Raw genomic sequence first — 23586 nt, forward strand, 5'->3', positions numbered from 1 at the left:
CAATCATTAAATATATTCAAGGCTGAGATGAGTTTGAGTGGAAACTCGAGCAAAGATATATTTCTAAAAGCTAGCGCAATTTTGAGCACAATTTGCAGCTAGATCACAGAAAATATTCAAAGTGGAAACTCTACCCCCGGGAACCTTGTTGAGGCAGAGCAGAGAGGATTTCATTTTTCATTTGAGGATGCTGGACCTAACTTTACAGTCCTCAATATATAAAATATTTCGATCCTCTGCATTGTTAACTCTCGCCTTGACCTGAATATAAATTCAATCCAAGACCAAGGCAAAGAAGGCCATTTTGAGACTCTGGACAGTCCATTATTGGACTGTGCCAGTGGAGACTTGCAAAAGGAACTGTTTCGTATGAAATGGATAAGAGAAGTGGCATTGTTAGTCCTGAATATTTTTGTGCGGCCTGGTAATCGTGTCTCATTGATGCCTGTGGTGATGAAGCTAGAAACCTTCTCCAGCTGCGTTGATTGTATTGAAGCAGCAGGCGATGAAGAAATAGAAATAAGTTCAAATAAATTACAGAACTGCAGTGACCTCTTCCACAAATCAGTTAAAGCACTTTTTTTTAATGAGCAGCATTCATACATTAGTTTATTGAAAAACAATTAACTTTACAATAGGAGGTGACTAAATATTAGGCAGAATAATACAGTTTATTTTGAGGACAAGTTTGCAATATCAACAGTTATGGAACACAAAAAATAGATCATTATGAAGCTAAAACCTGACTGCGCACTTCTGGCAGAGAGCCTCACCCACTTGGAATGTGACATCAAAAGTGTGCGTATTGTGCAAGCACATAACTTCCTGACCATTACTTTAAAGGATTGGAGAAGCATGCCTGAATCCCCAGCGAGGCTTCCCCAGCTGCTGAGCCTCGGTGTCAAAGAGCGAAATCAGAAAATGACATCAGACGTATACTCCATGAAATTCTGTGGTTTTCTCCCAAGATTCCACCGTAACCTTAACGAGGTGTTGGGGACAAATGCTGCGCAGTTACTGCTGGAGGTCAGGACCCCTGAAAAATTTCCAGTCCACGATATACATTGGAAGTGCCAACATATTGAATGGAAAAAAAATGCAATTTAGTTGTCAACACCTAGGGCTGATGAACTGGTGCTTTGACAAACTTTTCCATTGTTAATCTGCAAACATTTATTGTGTAAAAGCTAACCATAGCTATCAGTGTTGTGGCGTCAGTTTAAACTGATAAGTCTAGAAATTGCAGTCAGAATGAGACTCTAAATTCGGTAATGGGAACAGAACTGTGGAGCTATGGTACAGTTGTTGCTGTAATAATTCATCTTTCAGGCACAAATCTTCCCCATTGGAAAGTTTCAATGAGAAGCCTGACTTTAAAGCTGCATAGATTCAAATATTGTTTCCACATTCTATGTTTCTGGCATGGTTGGAACTATTCAGCCCTCCTCTTTGTCATTGTGGGTTGAACTAGCCTTGTTGGTAGTTTCAAATTGCACCTATTTGCAATATTTACCCTGCACTGGGTCGTCGTGACCCTTAAAGAGAGTGAGTGAGTTTCAAAGAACATAGCAGTTTTTGCATAATATTTCGCAGTCTGTCCATGCCACACATGTGGTGAATAAGGATTCAATGAAGGTAGTTTTGCTGTTCGGTTGACTGAAATTTTCCAATGCACTGAAGGTCCTGATGTCATAGTCATGTAAAGTTACAGATCCTATTAACCTGGAAATTGAAAAACAAAGGATGTTTCAAATATGACAATACAGTACGCAAACTTTGTGTTCAGAGTAAATCTGTGCTTTCGTTATAACACAGTCATTTTAAAGGAAAATTGAAAGTACTGAATTAAGGGAATGCGTTAAGAGAAAGGATCAGTTTTAACTGTAACACAAACTGAAAATTCAGACTCTTTCTTTTTCTGTGCTCATTAGGGATTGAAACCAACATGCTTGGCAATAAGAACCTTTTCTCCCTTCTATCAATATCATATTATATAATCCTATCTAGGCTCTGCTCTTCTGAAACTGGGTCAATGTGCACTGTCAAGGCAGATTACAGAAGAACTCACTTTTTAGTGCCCACTGCCGACAGCAGGAGAGCAACATGGAGAAATAGTTAGCGGTAGGTTGAGTGACTTCCTCCTTTGATGTATCACTCTGATTCTATGGTAAGATCACTGAGCACATCGCCAGTGGCATTGGACTGGATTTTAACTTTTCAACCTGCCGGCAGTGGTGTCAGGGAGGTTCAGAAACCCATTTGTCAGTAGCTTCTCAAAGCAGCCATTACATTATCATCTAACTTCCAGATTTCTCAGCAATTAGCCCGAGTGGGTGTGATGGTGACTATTTGCCTATTTCAGCTCAACTATTTAAAAGGACCCTGAGAGGATGTGATTTGAAGCAACTGGACAGGTGCTTAAACAGAGTCAGAACCTGGAGCTGCGGACTCACAACGTCACAAGGAAGCACCAAACTTCACTGATACCCCCCTGGAGATGATGCTTTAGGTTGGAAGGGGCCTGTTATGAGTTTCTGTTACTTGCCGATGGGAGGGAGAAGCCTGGTGTAGAGGTGTGTTCGAAAGTCACTGAGGAGATGAGCAGGACTGGGACACTCCTTCTGCTGGGAGTGGTTTAATGATCTAATCAGGACGGGAAGGTGAGTGACATGGCACATTCAAATATACCTTGATCTGTGTACCCCTTACTCTGCCTTCCCAAGCCTTCTCCAGTACCCATCCCTCTCTGTCCATGCACCTCCTCACACCCCATCTGACCATCCACCACTGATACCCATCCCCACCATAATACAATACCATACCCATCCCTCACAGTGATCCTCCACAAATGGCTTTCTATCCTTACAACACCAGGCCAGTTAGCCTAACATCTGTCAAAGGGAAAATGTTAGAAGGTATTATTAAATATGTTATAGCAGGGCACTTAGAAAAATTCACGGCAATCAGGCAGAGTCAACCTGGTTTTGTAAAAGGGAAATCATGTTTAATCAATTTATTGAAGTTCTTTCAAGGAGTCACATGTACTGTGGATAAAGGGGAACTGGTGGATGTACTGCTCTTAGTTTCCCAGAAGGCATTTGATAAGGTGCCACATCAAAGGTTATTTCAGAAAATAGGAGCTCATGGTGTAGGGGGAAACATATTGTCATGGATAGAAGATTGGCTAGCTAATAGGAAACTGAGATTTGACATAAATGGGTCTTTTTCTGATTGGCAGGATGTGGTGAGTGGTGTGCCACAGGGCTCAGTGCTGGGGCCTCAACTTTTTACAATTTATATAAATGACTTGGATGAAGAGACCGAAGGAATGGCTGCTAAATTTGTTGGTGACACAAAGATAGGTAGGAAAAGAAATTGTGAAGAGGACGTATGGAGGCTACAAAGTGACATAGATAGGTTAAGTGAATGGGCAAAGATCAGGCAAATGGAGGTTAATGTGAGCAAATGTGAAGTTTTCCATTTTGACAGGAAGAATAAAAAAGAAGCTTATTATCTAAATAGTGAGAGATTGCAGAGCTCTGAGGTTCAGAGGGATCTGGGTGTCCTAGTGCATGAATCACAAAAGGTTAGTATGCAGGTGCAGCAGGTAATTAGGAAAGCTAATAGAATCTTATCATTTAGCGTGAGGAGAATTGATTACAAAAGTCGGGAGGTTATGCTTCAGTTGCACAGGGAATTGGTGAGACCACACCACTGTATTGTGTACAGTACTGGTCTCCTTATTTAAAGAAAGATGTAAATACGTTAGAAGCAGTTCAGAGAAGGTTTACTAGACTAATACCAGGAATGGACGGGTTGTCATATGATCAAAGGCTAGACAGGTTATGCTTGTATTTAGAAGAGAAAGAGGCAATCTAATTGAAGCCTTTAAGATCCTGAGGGTTCTGGACAGGGTGGATGTGGAGAGGATGTTTCCTCTTTGGGAGAATCTAGAACTAGGGGGTCCATAGTATTTATGGCTTTATTTAGTGTGTAATGTACCTTTAAGAATAACGCTTATTAGGAAGAATCACATGATCTGTAGTAACGAATAGGAGAATAGCGTGGGCTAGTGGCAGTGTAGAGATAGAGTGGGAGTTGAAAGCACACATGTAGGTGCTGCTGAGTATGTTGTAAATAAGCTTAATTGGGAGGATTTTCCCTTGTCAGGCGGGCGTGGTGGGCAGGCCCAGGGAATGGCCGCACAATGGCCCTCTGCCTGTGATCAGGCCCCGACCGCGATTTCATGCTGGCTGGTCAATTAACGGCCAGAAAGCGTGAAATGCACACTGATAACCTCAGCACTGCCTCTGTGGGGGTGCTGGAGGAGCCTGAGCGCTGAGGTGGGTGCCTGTGCGAGGGTGAGCTCAGGGAAAACCCCCTGAAGGCACAGAGCTGCCTCAGGGAGTTGAAGATTTTTAACATTAAAAATAAAGATTTTAAAAATAAGGCAAACATGCCCCCTCATGTGACTCTAACATGGGAAAAATGAGTTTTAAAAATTTTTATTGGTTTTTTAAATCGCTGTTCGAAACCTCATCCCATCCGTGGATGAGGTTTCGCCAAAAATGCAAAGGCCGCTTGGCCTATTCACCCACCGGGTGGGGAAAAATTCACTTCAATTAATTGATTAATGAGCTTAACAGCCCTCTCATTTGTCGCCGGGCGCGCTGCTGACTCTCGCGCGTGCCCGCTGACCAAAATATGACGCAGGGATGCTCGCCTGACGTCATTGCTCACTATTTTACACTCCTGCATGTAGGGCGCGTGCCCGCACACCGAGCTGACAATCCTGCCCAATGTTTCCACCCAGGAAATGTCTGCAGTTCAACTCTATTACTAATAGTATAACTGGGCCACCCTTACAACAACCAGGCGATGAGGATTGGATAGGATTCAACAGAAGAAATCAAGTTAGAAAGAAGTCAGCACTGTACCTCGCCCAGTGATTGTGAGCAGCAAGCTCCGTTAGAATTGAAAAAGTTACCCTCTCTTGAAATGCCACAATTTGGGAGAACTGATCCTTTTGAACCAGCCACAGACGATTGATCTCAATACGTAGAACGCCTCACGTTCTTTTTTCAAGCAAACGAGATTACGGGGGAAGAGAAGAGGCGAGTGATCCTCTTGAGTATTTGTGGGACCAACACCTACGGTTTGATTCGAAATTTGATGGCACCCAGCGCCCCAGATTCTAAGAATTTTGATGGATTGGTGGACCTCGTGAAGGGTCACTTTCAACCCAAGCCCTCAGCCATGATGCAGAGGTTTAGGTTTAATTTGTGAAATAGAGCCCCGGCTGAGACAATTGCATGCTACATGGAAAAGTTGAAGCAGCTAATGGAACATTGTGAGTTCGGTATGACTGTGAACGACATACTCAGAGATTGTTTAGTGTGTGGTGTGAAAGAGGACGCTATTCAGAAAAAAATTACTGTCTGAAGTGAATCTGGATTTTAAGAAGGTGCTGGAGCTAGCACTGGCCATGGAAAGCACAGCAAGAGATTCAAAAGCAATGCAGGGCGCACCAAATGGCGCCGTCCTCCAGATCAGGTGGGAAACCTCAGCTGAAAGAGATGCGAAAAAGCGAGACTCTGGCGAGAAGTGGGAAACAGCTCCCGCTAGCTGAAGAATAAAAAAAAAATAACTTAGCAGTGAGATCGAAAAATCATTTTGATAGAGGTGGAAGCAATCCATCTTTTAGCAATTGGCAGTTTAAAAAAATCGAATGCTACTATTGTCACAGAAATGGACATATGATGGGGTAGTGCAAGGAAAGATACAAGCAGGTTTGTAAACAAAAGAAGAAGCACAATGAAATCTACAATGTAGAAGAGCCTGGTCCAGCAAATGCTGACATATATTCGTTGTTTAATCCGAAAGGTAGAAAGACAGAACCAATATTTGTCACAGTGAAAGTAAATGGCAAACCTGTTAGAATGGAAGTGGACACAGGAGCTTCCACTACAGTAATTGGGGAACATACCTTCAGATATTTGAATAACGGTGAACATCAATTAAGCTTAGAACAAGCCGCCAAGCTAAAAACATATACAGGTGAAGACAGTCAAGTAAAAGGCATAAGCAGAGTAACTGTCCATTATGGAAGCCAATCAGCAAAGCTACCAGTGTTAGTATTGAGAGGCAGAGGATCAAGCCTTCTAGGGCGAATTTGGCTAAGGGAAATCAACCTTGATTGGCCACTGGGATTCCAAAAGGAAGCTGGAAGCGTTCCTGTTTTGGAAAAGGAGTGTGTAAGGTCTCAACAACCTGAAGAAATGCAGGCTGTCTTAAGCCAAAACCTGGAAGAACAGCAGAAGGAACTCAAAGGGACCCTGCTTGGTGACAAAGTTCAAGACAAAGTGAACAACTTTCGCAGGGAATAAGAAAAGCTGATGAAAGACCTTCACACACGACAAGATTCCCTCAGGTCAAAGTTTATACCTCTGGAAAAGTCTGAAGAGAACAGAGAGAATTCAGTACTTCCCTGAACATACTGAAGAATGAGTTGGTAGAGAAGACACAACAATGCACAATTTTCCAGGAGGCAGCAAACAAATACAAAACAGAGACGGAAGAGCTGGAGAATCAGCGAAATGAAGCCAAAGAGGCTTTGGAAGCAAAAGTTGCAGAATTTTCCAAGAAGCAGACAGATAATGAAAGTTTGGGAGACTCAGCCACTGAGTTCAGACAAGTTGAGCTTGCATCTGAGAGAAGTGTGGCCAATGGTGAAGTCAAAAAGAAGGCGGAGATTAAAGTCTGTGCTAGAAAGAAGAAGGCATGTAAAAAGGAGATAGAGAAATACTAATAGGGCCTTAATCCTGGCAGCATATGAATACACTTTCGTACAAAGGCCTGGCAATCAAATCACAAACACCAATGCCAAAGTCATTTGCTTTTACAAGAAAATGATGAGCACGTCCCAGTTCCACAGGAACTTATTTTACTGTTAAATTTCTTAGATTCCTCACTGGTATGTGCTCAACAGATCAGAGAGTGGACAAGTTGGGACCCAGCCCTACCTCAAGTACGAGAACAAGTGTTACAGGGTTGCTCACAGGAGCCCATATTTGATTAAATGAAACCGCACTTCAACAGAAGACGTGAAATAACCAGCCAGGATGTGGTATTGTGGGGAGTACGAGTGATAGTTCCTCCAAAGGGAAGGGAGCCGCTTTTAATTGAACTACAAAGTGCCCATCCAGGAATTTCCTGAATGAAGACCATTACATGCAGCTGTTTATGGTGGCCAGGGATGGATGGCGAAATAGAGAGTTTGGTAAAGAATTGTGGGCAATGTCAGCAACTGCAAAAGTTGCCAGTGACAGCTCTGTTACACCCATGGGAGTGGCCAGATAGACCCTGGGTGCGGTTACACATTAACTACATTGGACCTTTCCTGGGAACAATGTTTCTGCTCATTGCTGAAGTCCTTTCAAGGTGGCTGGATGTATATGAGGTGAAGTCACCAACGTCGTCCGCTACAATTGAGAAACTACATCAGAGTTTTGCCATTCATGGACCACCAGAAGTAGTCATTTTTGATAACAGCACGGCATTTATGAGTGCTGAGTTTCAACGGTTTATCAGCCTCAACAGTATCACTCATGCGAAAACTGCACCGTACCCACCCTTACTCAAACGGACTGGCCGAAAGGGCGGTTCAAATGTTCAAGGCAGGCATGAGAAAGCTAACTGGTGATTCCTTGGCAACCAAGCTAGCTCACTTTCTTTCTCATTACAGGACCACCCCTCACACAACAACAGGTGTCACACCTGCGGAGTTATTGTTGAAACGCCGTCTCAGGACGAGATTGAACTTAATAATACTGAATTTAGAGGGGAAGGTGGAAAGGAGTCAGGGAAGCCAGAAAACTACATACGACTGGCATAGTCATGAGAGGAAATTTACCGTGGGAGGACTGGTGTACGTGATAAACTTCGGGGAAGGATCAAAGTGGTTACTGGGTGAAATAAGTGCGGTGACTGGACCTCTAAATTACCACATGGGGGTGGAAGGCCAGATCAGCCGTAAACATGTGGACCATTTAAGGAGGACAGAGACAAATCACCAAGATTTGGTTCCACCAGTGACCATGACCGGGTCTGTGTTTCCTGCTGAGGATACACAACCCAGGATTGACATGTCTGATGTTCCTGTAAGAGTTGAAGATACTGAACTGTAAGTGCCCACCGAAGCACCTGATGTTCAGGCAACTCCGGAAAAGGAGGTTCCTGACAAAGAATCTGAAGTTGTGGAGCTGCGACATTCCACATGTACCAGGAAACCACCTGAAAGACTGAACTTGTAAATTCCTTAGCTATGAAAATATTTTATTGCCTTGAAAAATATGTACTTGTAAATATAATATGTAGACAAGTTAAAGGGGGAGGAATGTAGTAATGATGGTTTTATTTAGTGTGTAATATACCTTTAAGAATAATGCTTGTTAGGAAGGACCACATGATCTGTAGTAACCAATAGGAGAGTAGCGCGGGCTACCTCAGCAGACGATGTAGAGATAGAGTTGGAGTTGAAAGCACACGTGTAGTTGCTGCTGAGCATGTTGTAAATAAACTTAATGTTTCCACCCAAGAAGTGTCTGCAGTTCAACTCTTTTACTAATAGTACAACTCAGCCACCCTTACAACAGGGACACTGTTTAAAAATAAGGGGTCACTCATTTAAGACAGAGATGAGGATAAGCTTTTTACTCTCGGGGGGTTGAGAGTCTTTGGAACTCTATTCCTCAAAAGGTGGTGGAAGCAGAGCCTTTGAATATTTTTAAGGCAGAGCTGGATAGATTCTTGATTAACAAGGGGGTGACTTGTTGTCGGGGGTAGGCAGGAATGTGGGGTTGAGGTTACATTCAGATCAGCCATGATCTTATTGAATCGCAGAGCAGGCTTGAGGGGCCGAATGGCCTACTCCTGCTCCTAATTCATATGCTCGTATGCACATTCCATTTTTCACACTCATACATCTCTTCAGTTTCCTCCTTGCAGGAGAAGACAGCACAGAACCCCAGGGAGAGACAGAAAACCGGAGGTGACCCTCCGGCCATCTGCATACTGACAGCTTCAGATAAGGAATCACTGGAGATAAGCTGATCCTCAGTGTGCCTTACCCTCAGGGATGGAGATTCAGGGGCCTCCAGATGCCGGGAGGTAGAATTAACCATCACACAGCCACATGACATACAAATCTCACTTATTGACTTTATGTTAGTAGCCACTCAAATATGCTAATATACACATTGATGATTTATCACTTTATTTGACAGCTCTAATTCATGTCTTAAATCATCTCCCAGAGGACTTTGAAGCATCCTGTAGGAGGTGGTGCAGGAAGAGGAAGGAGAACCCTCAGAGGTAGCCACTCACTCTGGGGATGCACCGTCACAGGACCATGCACACTGCCCACTAGCACTGTGAAAGCACACTTTCAGAACAGGCCTGTGAGTAAAAGGCATTCAACTGGGCAAGGAAACAGGTGTGAGATCTCAGTATTTAAAGGATTTCCAGCCTGTCACTTGTTCCGTCCCCTCAAATTCCGCTGCCCTCTTACTTTGGTATCCTTGGCAAGTTTTGTGAAACATGTGCGCACACAGTTAAATTCAGAAATCCCAGTTAAAGCAGCTGAAAATGAGGTCTTTGGGTATTAAAATTGCCACTCTACTGCCCCATGGTAGAGTTTGCCACACACAGCAAAACGAGCTGAAGTTAAAGGTGGAAGTTTGGGGGTTGTCCCCATTTTCTTGATGCATCGCCAGTATTGCCCCTTTTAACCAGCTGCACCAAACCCACTCACATTTTTTCCCAAGTTGAAACTCTCCCCATTGTGTTTTGGGGTATGTTTAAATGTATGTTTTGTAGTAATCATTCTGCTCTGGTAAAATGTTAATGCACTTAATATTCTGAATATAAAGTACAGCACAAGTACAGCAAATATACAGTACAACACCAACTTGGGCAGCGAATTCCAGACACCCACTACCCGCTGCGTAAAAAAGTTCTTCCTCATGTCCCCCCTACACCTTCTGCCACTTATCTTGAATCTATGTCCCCTGGTTCTAGAATTCTCCATCAAGGGAAACAATTTTATCCTGTCCACTCTATCTATTTCCCTCATAATTTTGTATACCTCAATCAAGTCACCTCTCAGCCTTCTTTGTTCTAAGGAAAATAACCCCAACCTATGCAATCTCTCCTTGTAGCTACACTTTTTTAACCCTGGCAACATTCTTGTAAACCTCCTCTGCACTCTCTCCAGAGCTATTACGTCCTTCCTGTAATGTGGTGACCAGAACTGCACACAATACTCCAGTTGTGGCCTCACCAGTGTTTTATACAATTCCAACATTATATCTTTACTTTTATATTCTATACCTCTGCCAGTGAAGGAGAGCATTCCATATGCCTTCTTTACAACCTTGTCTACTTGAACTGCTGCCTTCAGGGACCTGTGTACTTGTACACCAAGATCTCTCACTTCATCTACCCCTCTTAGTGTATTCCCATTTATTGTGTAATCCCTGTAACTGTTTGACCTCCCTAAATGTATGACATCACACTTCTCTATGTTAAAATCCATCTGCCACTTTACCGCCCACTCCACCAACCAATCTATATCGTTTTGGAGATTATGGCTATCCTCTACACTATCCACTACTCCGCCAATCTTTGTGTCATCTGCAAATTTCCCAATCATGCCCTCCACGTTCATGTCCAAATCATTAATATATAACACAAACAGCAAGGGTCCCAACACCAAGCCCTGTGGAACACCACTTGAGACAACTTTCCATTCGCAAGGGCATCCATCGACCATTACCCTTTGTTTCCTGTTACAAAGTGAACCTTTTATCCAGTTTGCCACATTACCCTGAATCCCATGAGCTTTTACTTTCCTGACCAATCTGCCATGTGGGACCTTGTCAAATGCCTTGCTAAAATCCATGTACACAACATCCACTGCACTACCTTCATCAACCCTTCTTGTCACTTCCTCAAAGAATTCAATCAAATTTGTGAGGCAAGACCTTCCTTTAACAAATCCATGCTGACCATCCCTGAATAGTCCATGCCTTTCCACATGACAGTTAATCCTATCTCTCAGGATTGATTCTACTAATTTGCTCACCATTGATGTAAGACTAACTGGCCTATAATTGTTTGGCATTTCCTTTGATCCCTTTTTAAACTACGTTTTCATTTCTCCAGTCCTCCGGTACCTCCCCTATATCTAGTGAAGATTGGAAAATCATCCTCAGAGCATCTGCTATCTCCTCCCTGACTTCCTTCAGCAGTCTCGGAAACAATCCATCTGGCCCTGGTGACTTATCCACTTTCAAGGATTTCAGCCCTTCGAGTACTTCCTTTCTCTTTATGACTATCCCGTCCAATATCTCGCAGTGTTCCTCCTGGATTACTATACCTACATCCTCCCTTTCCTTTGTAAATACGGAGACAAAATATTCATTCAAAACCCTTCCCACAGCCTCTGCATCTACACACAAGTTTCCATCTTCATCTCTGATAGGTCCCACTTTTTCCTTAACATTTTCCTTTTAGCATTAATGTCAATAAAAAGTCCCCTCAAAAAATGATCTCAATATAAGACAAAATGAGTGCACGTTTACTTCAGAAACATTTTGTTATGGTTCTGCTATCCTTTCTGAAATATAAGGAGCAGATTATAAAGAATTCCTCCAAATGTTTTGTGCTTAAACTTAAATGCACAGAAATGATTCAAATCAACAACTTACCAGTTTTTAATCACCTATATTTTCAGTTTGACAAAAATGGCCCAAACGAGGAGAATGATGAAGAATGCCCAACGTAAGATGCTCCATATAAAATAGTACAGATATTTATTTTGCCTAGGTAGGTAGGAGACAAAATGGTTTCATCAAGATAGTTTTCTGAATCCACAGAGTTAACTTGGATGTGTGATTGATTTAGTTACACTTGTGGCTGAACTTATCTGGTTTCGTGCTCCTGGGCATCTGGCTAATTACTGTACTGTACACACTTTGACCTGTGATAGTCCATCCATTTAAATTAGTGAGGACCAAGCATTGAGTTGGAAGGTGCACTACGTCCCAGCTGTAGCCTGTGCCAAGAGTGATGAAGCGGCAAATGTCCTGTTTGCTTTTCTCAATAGATGTGGTAACCTAATGGCAGCAGAGCATCGTGGGTCAGCTTCTACTGATCTCTTCCTGCTATGAAACTACTTGCTTTGATTAAAAGCAAAATAGAAAAGGAGGAAATGGTCAGTCAGCAGTGCTGGATAGATCAGCTGAGATGAACCTTTCAGATATAGTCTCTTCGTCAGAACTGAAATGTTACCTTGTCTGTTTTCTCCACAGATGCTGACTGATCTATTTCCCTTAGCAGAAAGGTCAAAAACCAGGGGGCATAGATTTAAAGTAATTGGTTGAAGGATTAGGAGGGAGTTGAGGACGGCTAGTGTGGATATGGAACCCACTGTTTGAAAGGGTGTAGAGGCTGAAGCCCTCACTGTATTTAAAATAAATGCTTCGATGTGCACTTGAAGTGCTCTGACTTACAGGGCCGTGGACCAAGAGGTGGAAGGTGGGATCAGGCTGGAATGCTCTTTTTTTGGCAGGCACAGGCATACTGGGCTGAATGGCCTCCTTCTGTTCCCTTTTTCTACGTTTCGAACTGTTAAAATGAGTAATGTCTTTTCCAAAATTTCCTGATTTTGTTTCTGAATTCCAGCATCTATGGGATTCTGCTTTTTGTTCTCATTAAGATGGATTTTTATGTCTTGATTTAAACATGCAACCGGCGCTGTGAACAAAAGATGACAGTGGGCTGCTGCTGGTGGGTTTTAAGCACAATACTTACTGGTAACAAAAAGACATGGGGTAATCTTAGCCTCACGCTGTGGGCAAGAAACACATGGGGTGGGGCAGAACACTGCTTTTACACTGGCCATTAAAATTCCTGTAGGGAGCTGGTTGTAAAGCCAATATTGCACCTAATCCCATTAGTTTTTTGACAGACTCGTTGGATTAAAATTGCCTCCCAAACAAGATAAACTACTTTCTTTAACATATTTCTTGCAAAATTTGATAAACTGCAGGACTCAAGGGTGTATCAGGCTTGAGCGGACCTCCACCACGCTAAGCAATGGACGAATGATGTGAAATTTCAATCCATGGGAATTTAGTGCCTGGAATTTCTGCGGCCGATCTCCCATTGCGATGGTTGTTTGTACCTTTTCATTCAGGATTTTGCCAGTCTCCTGTCAAAGTTATGGCAGAAGAGTGGGGAAAAGCCTCATTAGAGACTGTGAACTAGATCTTTAACTAAAATGAAGCAGCAATTCAGGGGATATGTTGGCAGAGTGGTAATGTCACTAGCCTAGTAATCCAGAGGCCCAGATTAATCCTCTGGGGACATGGGTTCAAATTCCACCATAGCAGCTGGTGGAATTTAAACTCAATTCATTAAATCTGCCATTGAAAGCTAGTCTCAGTGGTGGTGACCATGAAACTATCATAGACTGTCCTCACTAATGTCCCTTTAGGGAAGGAAATCTCCTGGCCTGGCCTACATTTGAATCCAGACTCAAAGCAATGTGGTTGACTCTGAAATGGCCCAGGAAGCCACTCAGTTTAAGACCAATTAGGGAAGGGCAGTAAATGCTGGCTGTCGTAATCTACAAAAGAAAACAAAAAGCCCTGGAAATTCTTTCAGATTCAATTTGATGATTATTTTTTCTTTATTCATTCAGGGGTTGTGGGCTTCGCTGGCTGGGCCAGCATTTATTGCCCATCTCTAACTGCCCTTGAGAAGGTGGTGGTGAGCTGCTTTCTTGAACCGCTGCAGTCCATGTGGCGTAGGTACACCCACAGTACTGTTGGGGAGGGAGCTCCAGGATTTTGACTCAGTGACAGTGAAGGATTTTGGTGGCTAAAGGATGGCAAAAATACATCATTGGTGCAACAGGGGATTCACTTCTGAGTGCATGAGGCAGCCAGCTGATAGTGCTGTCTTTCCTGACTTTTATTTCTATTGACTTCAACTGGAGAGATTTGCCAGTCCATTATCACGCATGATGGATTATCGCATAAGGTCAGAAATATCCCGTTTTGGTTCCGATATGAGTGTCCAAAATGCAATTCCTCCAGCCACATTGTCATCCCACTCATTGGGCAATCGTCCACCTGCAGCTTCCCAGAGAAACGATTTAAGTCCCTCATAACGTGATGGGACGTGGATCACTTTTTACACTTGGAAACATAGGGAGGAATTTTCCATTCGAGGCCTAAGTCCGATGGTGGAATGGGAACTGGGAGTGTTTCCTGCCGTGGAGGCCGGTAGGAATTTGTGCTGAATTATGTGGTGCTGGCCTAATTAATTATGCAGCCGGGGGTTTGCCGATGTATGGCACGGCGGGGCAGGCTGGATGGCGTGTGCCACCCCATCATATCCGGGCACCATATTTTAAAGGCATCTGAACAGCAACTTCTTCCATACCCACTGCTGAAGGAGGAGATGCCTGTCGATCAAGGGGGATCTCCAGCCCCCACGTTCAGTGACTCTTCCCCCCGATGTGCTGCTCAATGCAGTGGAGGCCAATGGGGTGTGTTCTACCCTGAGGATGGAAGGAGGAGGCCGAGCCATATGACCAACCCTGCGTGGGAGGAAGTCCCCGGGATGGTCAGTGCTCAGGGCCTCCACCAGAAAAGACTGTCCTGCAAGGCTGGAAACAGATGAATGATCTCAACTGCGCCACCAGGATAAGTGGAGCCTCAACTGCTCACACTCGCCTCACTGAATAGGAGAAGGCACATGGGCCTCAGTGGCAAGAGCACCATCCGTGCAGCTCATGCATTAAAGAGCTACTCAACGTGACAAGGTGATGCCTCCCAGCCCCACTGCAGTCCATCCAGTCTGCAGGTGGAGAGGCCACTGTGGGTCCCTGTCCCTTTCACACAGAGAGCTCAGATGCTGTCTGGGAGGGGGAGGGGGGGGAAAAGGGGATTAGATGTTAAGGGCACCAGCAATCACCGCTAATGAAATGCCTCTGTGAGCCTTATCCTTCCACCTCCATGGGCTCAGCACTCTGGAGGGTGCAGCCCGGGAACCCTTGTGAACAACCTGCAGTGCATCAATCACACGGCACAAAATCCAATGGGTTATTTGTAAGACTGGGAGCGCGAGAAGGAAACTTGATCCCTAATTGCTTTCAACCCCACCTCTCTTTGAGAAAAGTTGAGGCACAACAGGAGAGGTAGAGAGAAGACGGGAGGGGGCCTTCCTGAGTTTGAGCCTCACTGAGTTTGAGGACTAGGCAGCCCCGCTGGCAGGGGAAGAACCGGACTGAGCCTGAGCGGATAGAGAGGTCAGAGGGCGGCCTCGGTCCAGTAAGGAGCCATGTATAATATAGTCACATAGAAAGCTAAGGTTTATGTGTTCCTCTATGTTGGAGACAGCTCGCCTGCTCCTATCTTACTTACAGGTGCCAGCAGGAAGAGGGTAAGGGAAGAAGCGGAGACCCTGCCCAGCAGTTCCTCCAGCCCACACAGGATTGAGGATATTGGGGAGGAGGAAGAAAGTGCACCTGTAGCAGTCACCTGCACCCTCCACCAGCACAGAGAGACACACCTCAGTGGGTACTAAACATAGTTCAGGCAGGACCTCACATTCTGGTGGTCACCGCACAGACATGTGTCCACAGGGTCAGCCAAGCTCACTGGCACTCGGCGGACTGCTGGGGAAGAGGTACCTGTGAAGCCCAAGTCAGAGGACGAGCCTCTGGGATGGGCCCTGCGAGAGGTGGGCAACATCAGGCAGAGGTGTCGGAGGCCCTCAACAGAGCAACACGTGAGGCAAAGGAGTCCATCCCCCTGCTAGCTGATGAAGTGGTGCCGACATGTGCACGCGTCGAGGTCTCCACAGGGAGATGGAATGCCCAGTTTCTTCTGGAGATGCGCGTAGATCTGCAGTGCATTGCTGTAGCCATGGTTAAGCTTTTGCAGTGGCTATGTGAGATGGGGCCGGGGCACCTCGACCTCCCTCCAGGCACTCCTGCTCCTCAAGGAGTCAGGCAGGGGCCTTCAGGCGCCCAAAGGGAGGAGGCGTGGCTGTTGGGCCTCACTGGGACACTCTCTCAGGACTCTCGGAGAACGCCAAGCCTTCGGAATCCCCCTTGCCTGTGACCCCCTCTCAGCTCCGCCCTCTGTGACTGCAGAGGGAGCAGCTGCCCCACAGCAGGACAGCCAAAGTAAGCCGGCGCCCTCCAGGCCTCAGGTCTCCAGAGGGGATGCCCACCAAAATCCTCTAAGAAAACAGGGCAAACTAGTTATCAAGCTGTCTCCATCTCTGCTGTGGCTGTCGGGGGAGCACCTAGAAGTAGTGGCAGGAAACGCAAGATTAAATCTTGCTTTCATGTGGTTGCGTGGGTGCACTGTGATTGTTAATGCTATGACACATTTCTAACTTTAATGAGGTCGGATGTGGGTTATCTGCGATTCATAGCCCTTAAGCCTGTGCACACCACACCACTCACACTCCCCATTGCATTAGACAAGGAGGACAGGAATGAAGAGGTGGGATGGACTGGAGGCTTGTGGGGTCGGTGGGGGGTGTGGGGCAGGAGAGATTGGGCTTAGTAAGGGAAAGAGAGAGATGCTGCAGGAGTTGTAGAATGAATGAGCTGGTATGGAGTGGGAGTCTGGAAAGGGCAATAATGGAGCATTGGTGGTGGGGGGAGGGATGGGGGTGGGGCTGGTGTGAGGTCTGCAGGTGTGAACAGGCAAGAGGGGATTCCTGTCCTCCTTGTCTAATTCCCCCCGCCAGCACAGACCATTGCCGCCCAACTGTACCTCATGCAGCCAAAAGCCTGTCGTGAGAAGATCCACTGCCGGGAAGCTCCTGCGGCTAGAAGACCCTCGGGATTGACGCTCCACCCACCCACTGCTGCACATGGTGCTCCAGGGTACACAGTCACTGGAGGCCTCCATCTTCTACTGTCTGCAAGTTGCCCCATGGCCTCTCCTTCCAGGTGAGCAGTGACTTGTCCACGACACATTAGTCCAGCATCGTGGAAAGTTGGACAAGGGGGGGACAATTCCGGTCGGGCCTTCATCTGTATCCCATTAATGGGATGCAAAACGGCTTCCTGCTGACCTCTGGTGGGAATGGCGACCCCGCCATGATGGGCATTTCCGCTGTCATTTTGCATGGACGAGAAACTAGTCTTTTAGCTCCTGCCACATTGTGCCCCCCCCACCTCCCCCACCCCCCGCCAGTGGGGGGGCTGGAAAATTCTGCCCATAGAAAATTGGAACAGGAGGAGGCCTTTCGGCCCAGCATATCTGTGTCTGCCACAAAAGAAGAGCATCCCAGCCTAATCCCACCTTCCAGCTCTTGGTGCATAGCCCTGTAAGTTCAGGCACTCAAATGCATATCCAAGTATTTTAAAAAATACATTGAAGGTCTCTGCCTTTACCACCCTTTCAAGCAGTGAGCTCCATATCCCCACCATCCTCTGGTGAGAAACCTATCCTAAACTCCCCTTTAAACCTCATACCAATTTCTTTAAATCTATGCCCCCAGTTTTTGACCTCTCTGTTGAGGGAAATCCACTCTCTCTGGCCCCTCATAATTTTATATGACACAATTAAATCTCCCCTCAGCCTCCTCTGTCCAAAGGAAACAACCCCAGCCCACCCAATCTTTCCTCATGAAGGTTCCCGCAAGGGGGCTGGGGGGTGGGATGTGAAGGTATGAGAGGGAGGGGAACCTGTGGTGGTGGGGGAGTAAAACTTTGGGAGGACCCTGTGATGGGCCCAGAGGGCCTGTTAATGAGGGATGTCCCTGCCCAAAGCCAGGCCATGCGCTTGGTGTGGGTCTCTTCCCTGCCACTGGTTAAATCCCAGTGATGGCAGGATGAGACCCTAAGTGGACATTAAATGCCCACCAAAGGGACTCAGTTGACCCACAGGCGCTGACATACCACCACCATTGGTAAAATTGCAATGGGGGCAGGAGTGGGAATTGTTGTAATATGCCTTTAAGGGATAGCACCAGGACATCACTAGAAGGGAAGTGTGTCATGTAATCCAGTCTTAGTTCCACTTCTGCCTGTGATATTCTTCAGTCCTGGCAACACCCTCATAAACCTCCTCTGTGCCCTCTCTTTAGTGTGATCATGATTGTGTAGAGACAGAATAATTGTTCAGAATAGACCAGTTTAAATAGGCATGACATTTACCTTAGGATTTCCTCATCTGATGGAGAGATTGAAAGAAGTGCTTTGGGACCTGTAAGAAATTATATAAATAATTGTTATTAAATTATACTGCCAAATTGTGTTACACATCAGTCTAAGTCAACAGAGATAAATTTCTTCAAATTTGTGATGAAAAAAAGTGGAAAGTTTCATGAGCAGAATTAGTACTGAAATTATATATTTTGGTCTGAATTTAATGCTCTCCTGCATTTTGGTTTGAAGGAGGGGATGGCATTTTAAATGCAGTGGGTGGCGTGCATGCTGCCTACCTGACTGTTGTGTTGTTATAATGATATAGGCACCAATCACTCATAAGGGATTGTGTAAAAACGTTGTTGGTTCATTTACTGAGAACAGGCAGATGAGAATATTTATACAAAGGAAGAAAGCTTGAAGACATCAGAGCTGTGCTGCCTTTTGATCACAGGCAGTGATGTCATGCTGCTATCCCTTAAAGGCATATTACACCAATTCCCACTCCTGCCCCCATTGCAATTTTACCAATGGTGGGGATAGTGTCAGTGCCTGTGGGTCAACTGAGTCCCTTTAGTGGGAATTTAATGTCCACTTAGGGTCTCATCCTGCCCTCACTGGGATTTAACCAGTGGCAGGGAAGAGGCCCATACCAAGCGCATGGCCTGGCGTTGGGCAGGGACAGCCCTCATTAACAGGCCCTCTGGGCCCATCATAGGGTCCTCCCCCGCTACCCCAGGTCCCCCACCCTCCCATGGCTTGTGGCCTCTCATACCCTCGCATTCCCCCCCCCCCAAAGCCCCCTTGCGGGAACCTGCAAGACCGCCAAACTCTCACCCGTTGCGACCTCCTCCTGGCCTGAAGCACCAGTGGCCAGCAACTCTCTGAGGGGGAACTTCAGGGGTGGAAATCCCACCTCTAGTTTATTAGTGGCCAATCTGCTGGGCGGGCTCCCCCCTACCCCCGATGTTTTAGCCGGTGAGTTGGGGGCTGCAGCTCCCTGTTCAATCCAACCCAGTTTGTTATTTGTCATGATTCTGCTGGCGCACTCTTTACAGGATTCTAACTTACCACTGCAAAGCTTTGGAAATGTTGCAGAACATATACTAAAACATACTGCAAACGTTATAAACTCGAAACTATACAGCTGAAAATGCCCAAAATAAACAAAAACATTCAGATCCTACCTTCAGTGATTTTAAGTGCTACAGGGCTTAACAGGTCCCAGAAAAGCCTTTCAATTCCACACCAGTACAAGCCTTCATCATCCTGCGTTAAGTGTTCCATTGTGACTGTAAACTCCCCTGCTTCAGTATCAGCTGCAATGGTGATTCTGCCATCAGAATTTGCCTTGTTCGGGCTGTGGGTTTGCACAAGAATAGCACAGGATTCCTGGGTGTTGCCTTTGCACCAGTACTTTCGATAATTGCTGTAGTATTTGTCATATGTACATGTGACATGGATTGATTGTCCGACTAATGCATTGATAACATCTGGTCCATTTAATGCAGCGTACGTAACTGTTCAGTGTGAAATTATAACACATGTTTTAAAGTACAATAAAAATAAATCAGCGCAACAGTTTAACAGCATAAAGTGTCCTTTGAATACTTGAAATTTCAAAATGTGCATTAAGGCTTGTAAACTCACTCTCCCAATTTGATGGTCCTAATGATGGTGTTTGAAGGATTTCTGTATTAACGCCTGGATTTTCACCCCCGAGGCGGGTAATGGGAGTCGGGAAAATTCCTGCTCGGCCCGCCTGCCTCAGGAGAAAGTGTCAGCCCAGGCAGGGTCCTCATGGCTGGGGGGTGGGTGCGGGCTGGGGTCGGGTTAGCTGACCTGGAAAAAAGGTTTGGAGGCAGCCGCAGATGCTACCGGGTCCAGGGATGGGCTTTTTAAAAGGCCTGCCTCGGTGCCATGGGACTTTGTCCCAGTGAAAAAAAACACAAAGGCCCTCTGTTGCCCACCCCTCACATCTCCTTCATCCTCCAAACACTCCACATAGAATAAATTGGATAGATACATGGCTGGGAGAGGTCTGGAGGGTTATGGACTGGGTGCAGGTCAATGGGACTAGTGGAATAATATTTCAGCACAGACTAGAAGGGCCGAATGGCCTGTTTTCTGTGCTGTAGTGTTCTATGGTTCTATGGTTCTATGTCCCATCAATGCCATCTCATGACCCTATGTTCATGACTCATCCCTATGTTCCTTCACCTTCCACCCAACCCCTCAGAGCAGAGGGGCCTGAGGGGGTTGGTGGGGGCATAACTTGGCGTAGGAGCCATGAGGGGAACCTTTTGAACTTACATTTTAAAAGATCACCTCAAGCGCACTAGGGCCGGCATTTTCGGGCCCCGCTGTGGACGGGATCCACCATGGGCAAGGCAGTGCCCCAGCCAGAAATCCATTGCCTTGTGACGGGTCCGGAAGATGGCGGTGGTGGGCGGGTGTGGAACATTCTGCCCCTACGGATCACGAATCCACTCATGGGCCGTGAATCGCGACACTTTAAAAACCTGGCCCAGCTCCATGAAAACTGCAGAGGATCGGGACAGGCCTACCTCCGCAATGGAGCCGACCAGGCCGGGAGTGCTGGATGCGTGCTCCTGACAGGAAGCAGCCCGCATCCTTTAAAAACACTCCCAAGAATCGCACAGCCTGGGAGTGGGGTCGGGAATCCTGGAATCGGGACCCGCCTGCCATTTTTCCAAGGGCTCCTCAGTCAACTTGACTCAGTGAAAATCCAGGCCAAGGTGTCTGGCAAAGGAGAACCAAAAAACATTCTGTATTGAAATTCAGCTGCCCTTGTGTAAATAGGGATTCCAAGGACTGGATTAAGTGGGGAGATTATTCACGCAGAGAGGTTGCATTCATTGGAATTTAGAAGGTTAAGGGATGATTTTATTGGAATTTTCAAGATGTTAAGGGGATTAGATAGGGTAGGTAGAGAGCAACTATTTCCATGGTTGGCAGTCTATAGGGGAGATAGTTTCAAAACTAGAGCCTGCCCTTCCAAGAGTGAAATGAGGGAAACTCCTCCTGTACACCTACACACAATTTGGAACTCTCTTGCGCAATGGAAGTTGATATCTGGTCATTACTAATTTTAGGTCTGAGTTTGATAGATTTTTATCAACCAAAGCTATTCGCGGAAATAGGCCAAAGGCAGGCGTATGAAGTTAGGTCATAGGTCAGCCATGATCTCATTGAAATGAAAACAGAAAGTGCTGGGAAGACTCAGCAGGTCCGCAGCATCCACGGGGAGAGAAACGAGGCTAATGGGCGGAATTTTCCAGCCCCTCCCGCCGGTGGGGGTCTCCCGCCGAAGTCAACGGGCATTTGATTGGCTCGCCCCATCCCTCACGGCTGGGCTGGGAAACCCTGGCCAATGTTTCAAGTAAACATAACCCTTCTCCAGGACACGATACAGAGCACGGTTTCAATATAGAATGCTTCCTGTACTTCCTTTGCAAGACACAGTAAGCACCTCAACTACATCATTCGAATGACCAAATTGGGAGAGTAAGTTTACCAATCTCAATGCACACATTTAAATTCGAAGTGTTTGCTAATATTGGAACTGGCTCAAGGGGCCTCCTGCAGTTCCCATAATATGACACAAACATTGCTGAAAATCGAACATCGCTTCCGCATTTGGAGGAGCATACATGGAACATTAACCTGTAAATGTTAATTGCCATTATTACTTTTTTAAAATTGACATCTAGTTTCTTTTGCTCTGGTGCAATAAGGCCGAAGGGCACAATAGTTCAGCGCATGAAGCAGTGGCAAGGAAAAAGATGATCAAAAAGATTATGACATGAACGGGTGTTTACCCTCCTGTCACAGTATAGAGAGGCTTTCCTCAGCAGCAGATTGCTGACACATAAATCTGCACGGATTCATAAAACGGCTTCAATTATTTGAAACAGATGTTTAAGTAAAACACACAAGGATAGTTTAAGGTGCATTAAAATGAATGGAAAAAGAAATCAAGTCTTGCATCTTTCATGACATCAGAATGCTTAACAGCCAACAAACATGCTGCAAGTACACTCATTGTCGTAGTCAAAGAGGCAAACAATGTGTGTGCAGCAAGATCCCACAAATAACAATGAAAGACCAGATGATTTATTTTTATATCATACATCAAGGTAACACCATGAAATCTTTCACATGCACCTGATAGGGGAGATGGGATGTCTGAGCCCTGATCACTAAGCTGAAGTGTTATTCTGGTTCACATGCTCAAGTCTCTGGAGTGGGACTTGAACCCACAACCTTCCAGATACCATAACTACTGTTCCACCATTGAGCCACAGCTGATAGGAATGCTGCAGTGGATTTTCCTGTTCCTATGCCTGGGGGTATTGAATTTCCTATAGGAAAATTGGACAGGGAGGATTAACAAACTTATAATTAGGCAAATATTCTAGAAGAAAGATCTGCTACTAATTAATGTTTCTATAAAACTTGCACTAATGCACACAATTCTCATTTCACCATAGAAGCTCCTAAAAATTGTTTGTTTCTTACCTGAGAAGGAGACCATGAAAAGATGAAATGACAAATCCATGTTTTACGTTTTAAAGTTGAACAAATATCACAGAGAAAGTTATGGGACTGCTCCTCCTTATTTTTGCTTCACCCAGCTTTATTGACCAATGTAACTGAAAACAAGAGGATGATTCTAGTTTTCAACTGCTCAAGTTCACAGGAAGTGCATTTTAAGGAATGGGGAAGGGCTAATGACAAGATGAATTATTTTGTCAAAAGTAAATACCGCAGACGCTAGAGATCTTAATAAAACCGGAAAGTGCTGGAAATACTCAGCAGATCTGGAAGTATCGGCGGAGAGAGCAACAGAGTTAATGTTTCGAGTTGAATATGACTCTTCTTCAGAACTGCTGTACAGTCCTGATAAAGACTCATATTTGCCTCGAATCATTGGGGCTGGATTTTCATCCCTGAGGCAGGTAGCGGGAGTTGGGAAAATTCCTGGCTCCGTCCACCTGCTTCAGGAGAAAGTGCCTGCAAGGACGGGATTTTCATCGTTGGCGCAGTCTGGCCAGCTGACCCGGGAAACTTTCAGAGGCAGGCCACAGGGGCTGCCAGATCTGGAGGTGCCCTGTTTAAAAGGCCTGCCTCAGAGCTGTGGGACACCATCCCAGTTAAAAAGAAAAACAGAAAGGCGCTCCAGCCCTCACCCCTCAAACGCCCTCACCCTCACACATTCCCCATGCTCCATCCAGGCCATTTCATACCCTCCCCTCCCCCACATGTTCCGTATGGCCCCTCATGCCCACATGCCAAGCTATGGCTCTTCCAAGCCCATT

The 23586-nt window shown here is 45.6% G+C and overlaps 1 protein-coding gene across 2 annotated transcripts; it reads right to left on the minus strand.

Annotated features, from left to right (window-relative positions):
• Positions 1-550: 550 nt before the first annotated feature.
• Positions 551-22909, minus strand: LOC144683396 (CMRF35-like molecule 2). 2 transcript variants are annotated; one of them, XM_078546365.1, is made up of 5 exons: positions 22787-22909; positions 19432-19764; positions 18254-18302; positions 11769-11882; positions 551-1722 (listed from the first exon to the last, which is right to left on the minus strand). In XM_078546365.1, the coding sequence occupies exons 1-4, from the start codon at positions 22824-22826 to the stop codon at positions 11783-11785; spliced, it is 522 nt and encodes a 173-aa protein (XP_078402491.1). In that variant the 5' UTR covers positions 22827-22909; the 3' UTR covers positions 551-1722; positions 11769-11782. The 2 variants fall into 2 exon arrangements, with proteins under 2 accessions (XP_078402491.1, XP_078402492.1); XM_078546366.1 differs by lacking the exon at positions 18254-18302.
• Positions 22910-23586: the final 677 nt, after the last annotated feature.

This window comes from Cetorhinus maximus, chromosome 8, assembly GCF_964194155.1.
Source record: "Cetorhinus maximus chromosome 8, sCetMax3.hap1.1, whole genome shotgun sequence".
Lineage (NCBI taxonomy): Eukaryota > Metazoa > Chordata > Chondrichthyes > Lamniformes > Cetorhinidae > Cetorhinus > Cetorhinus maximus.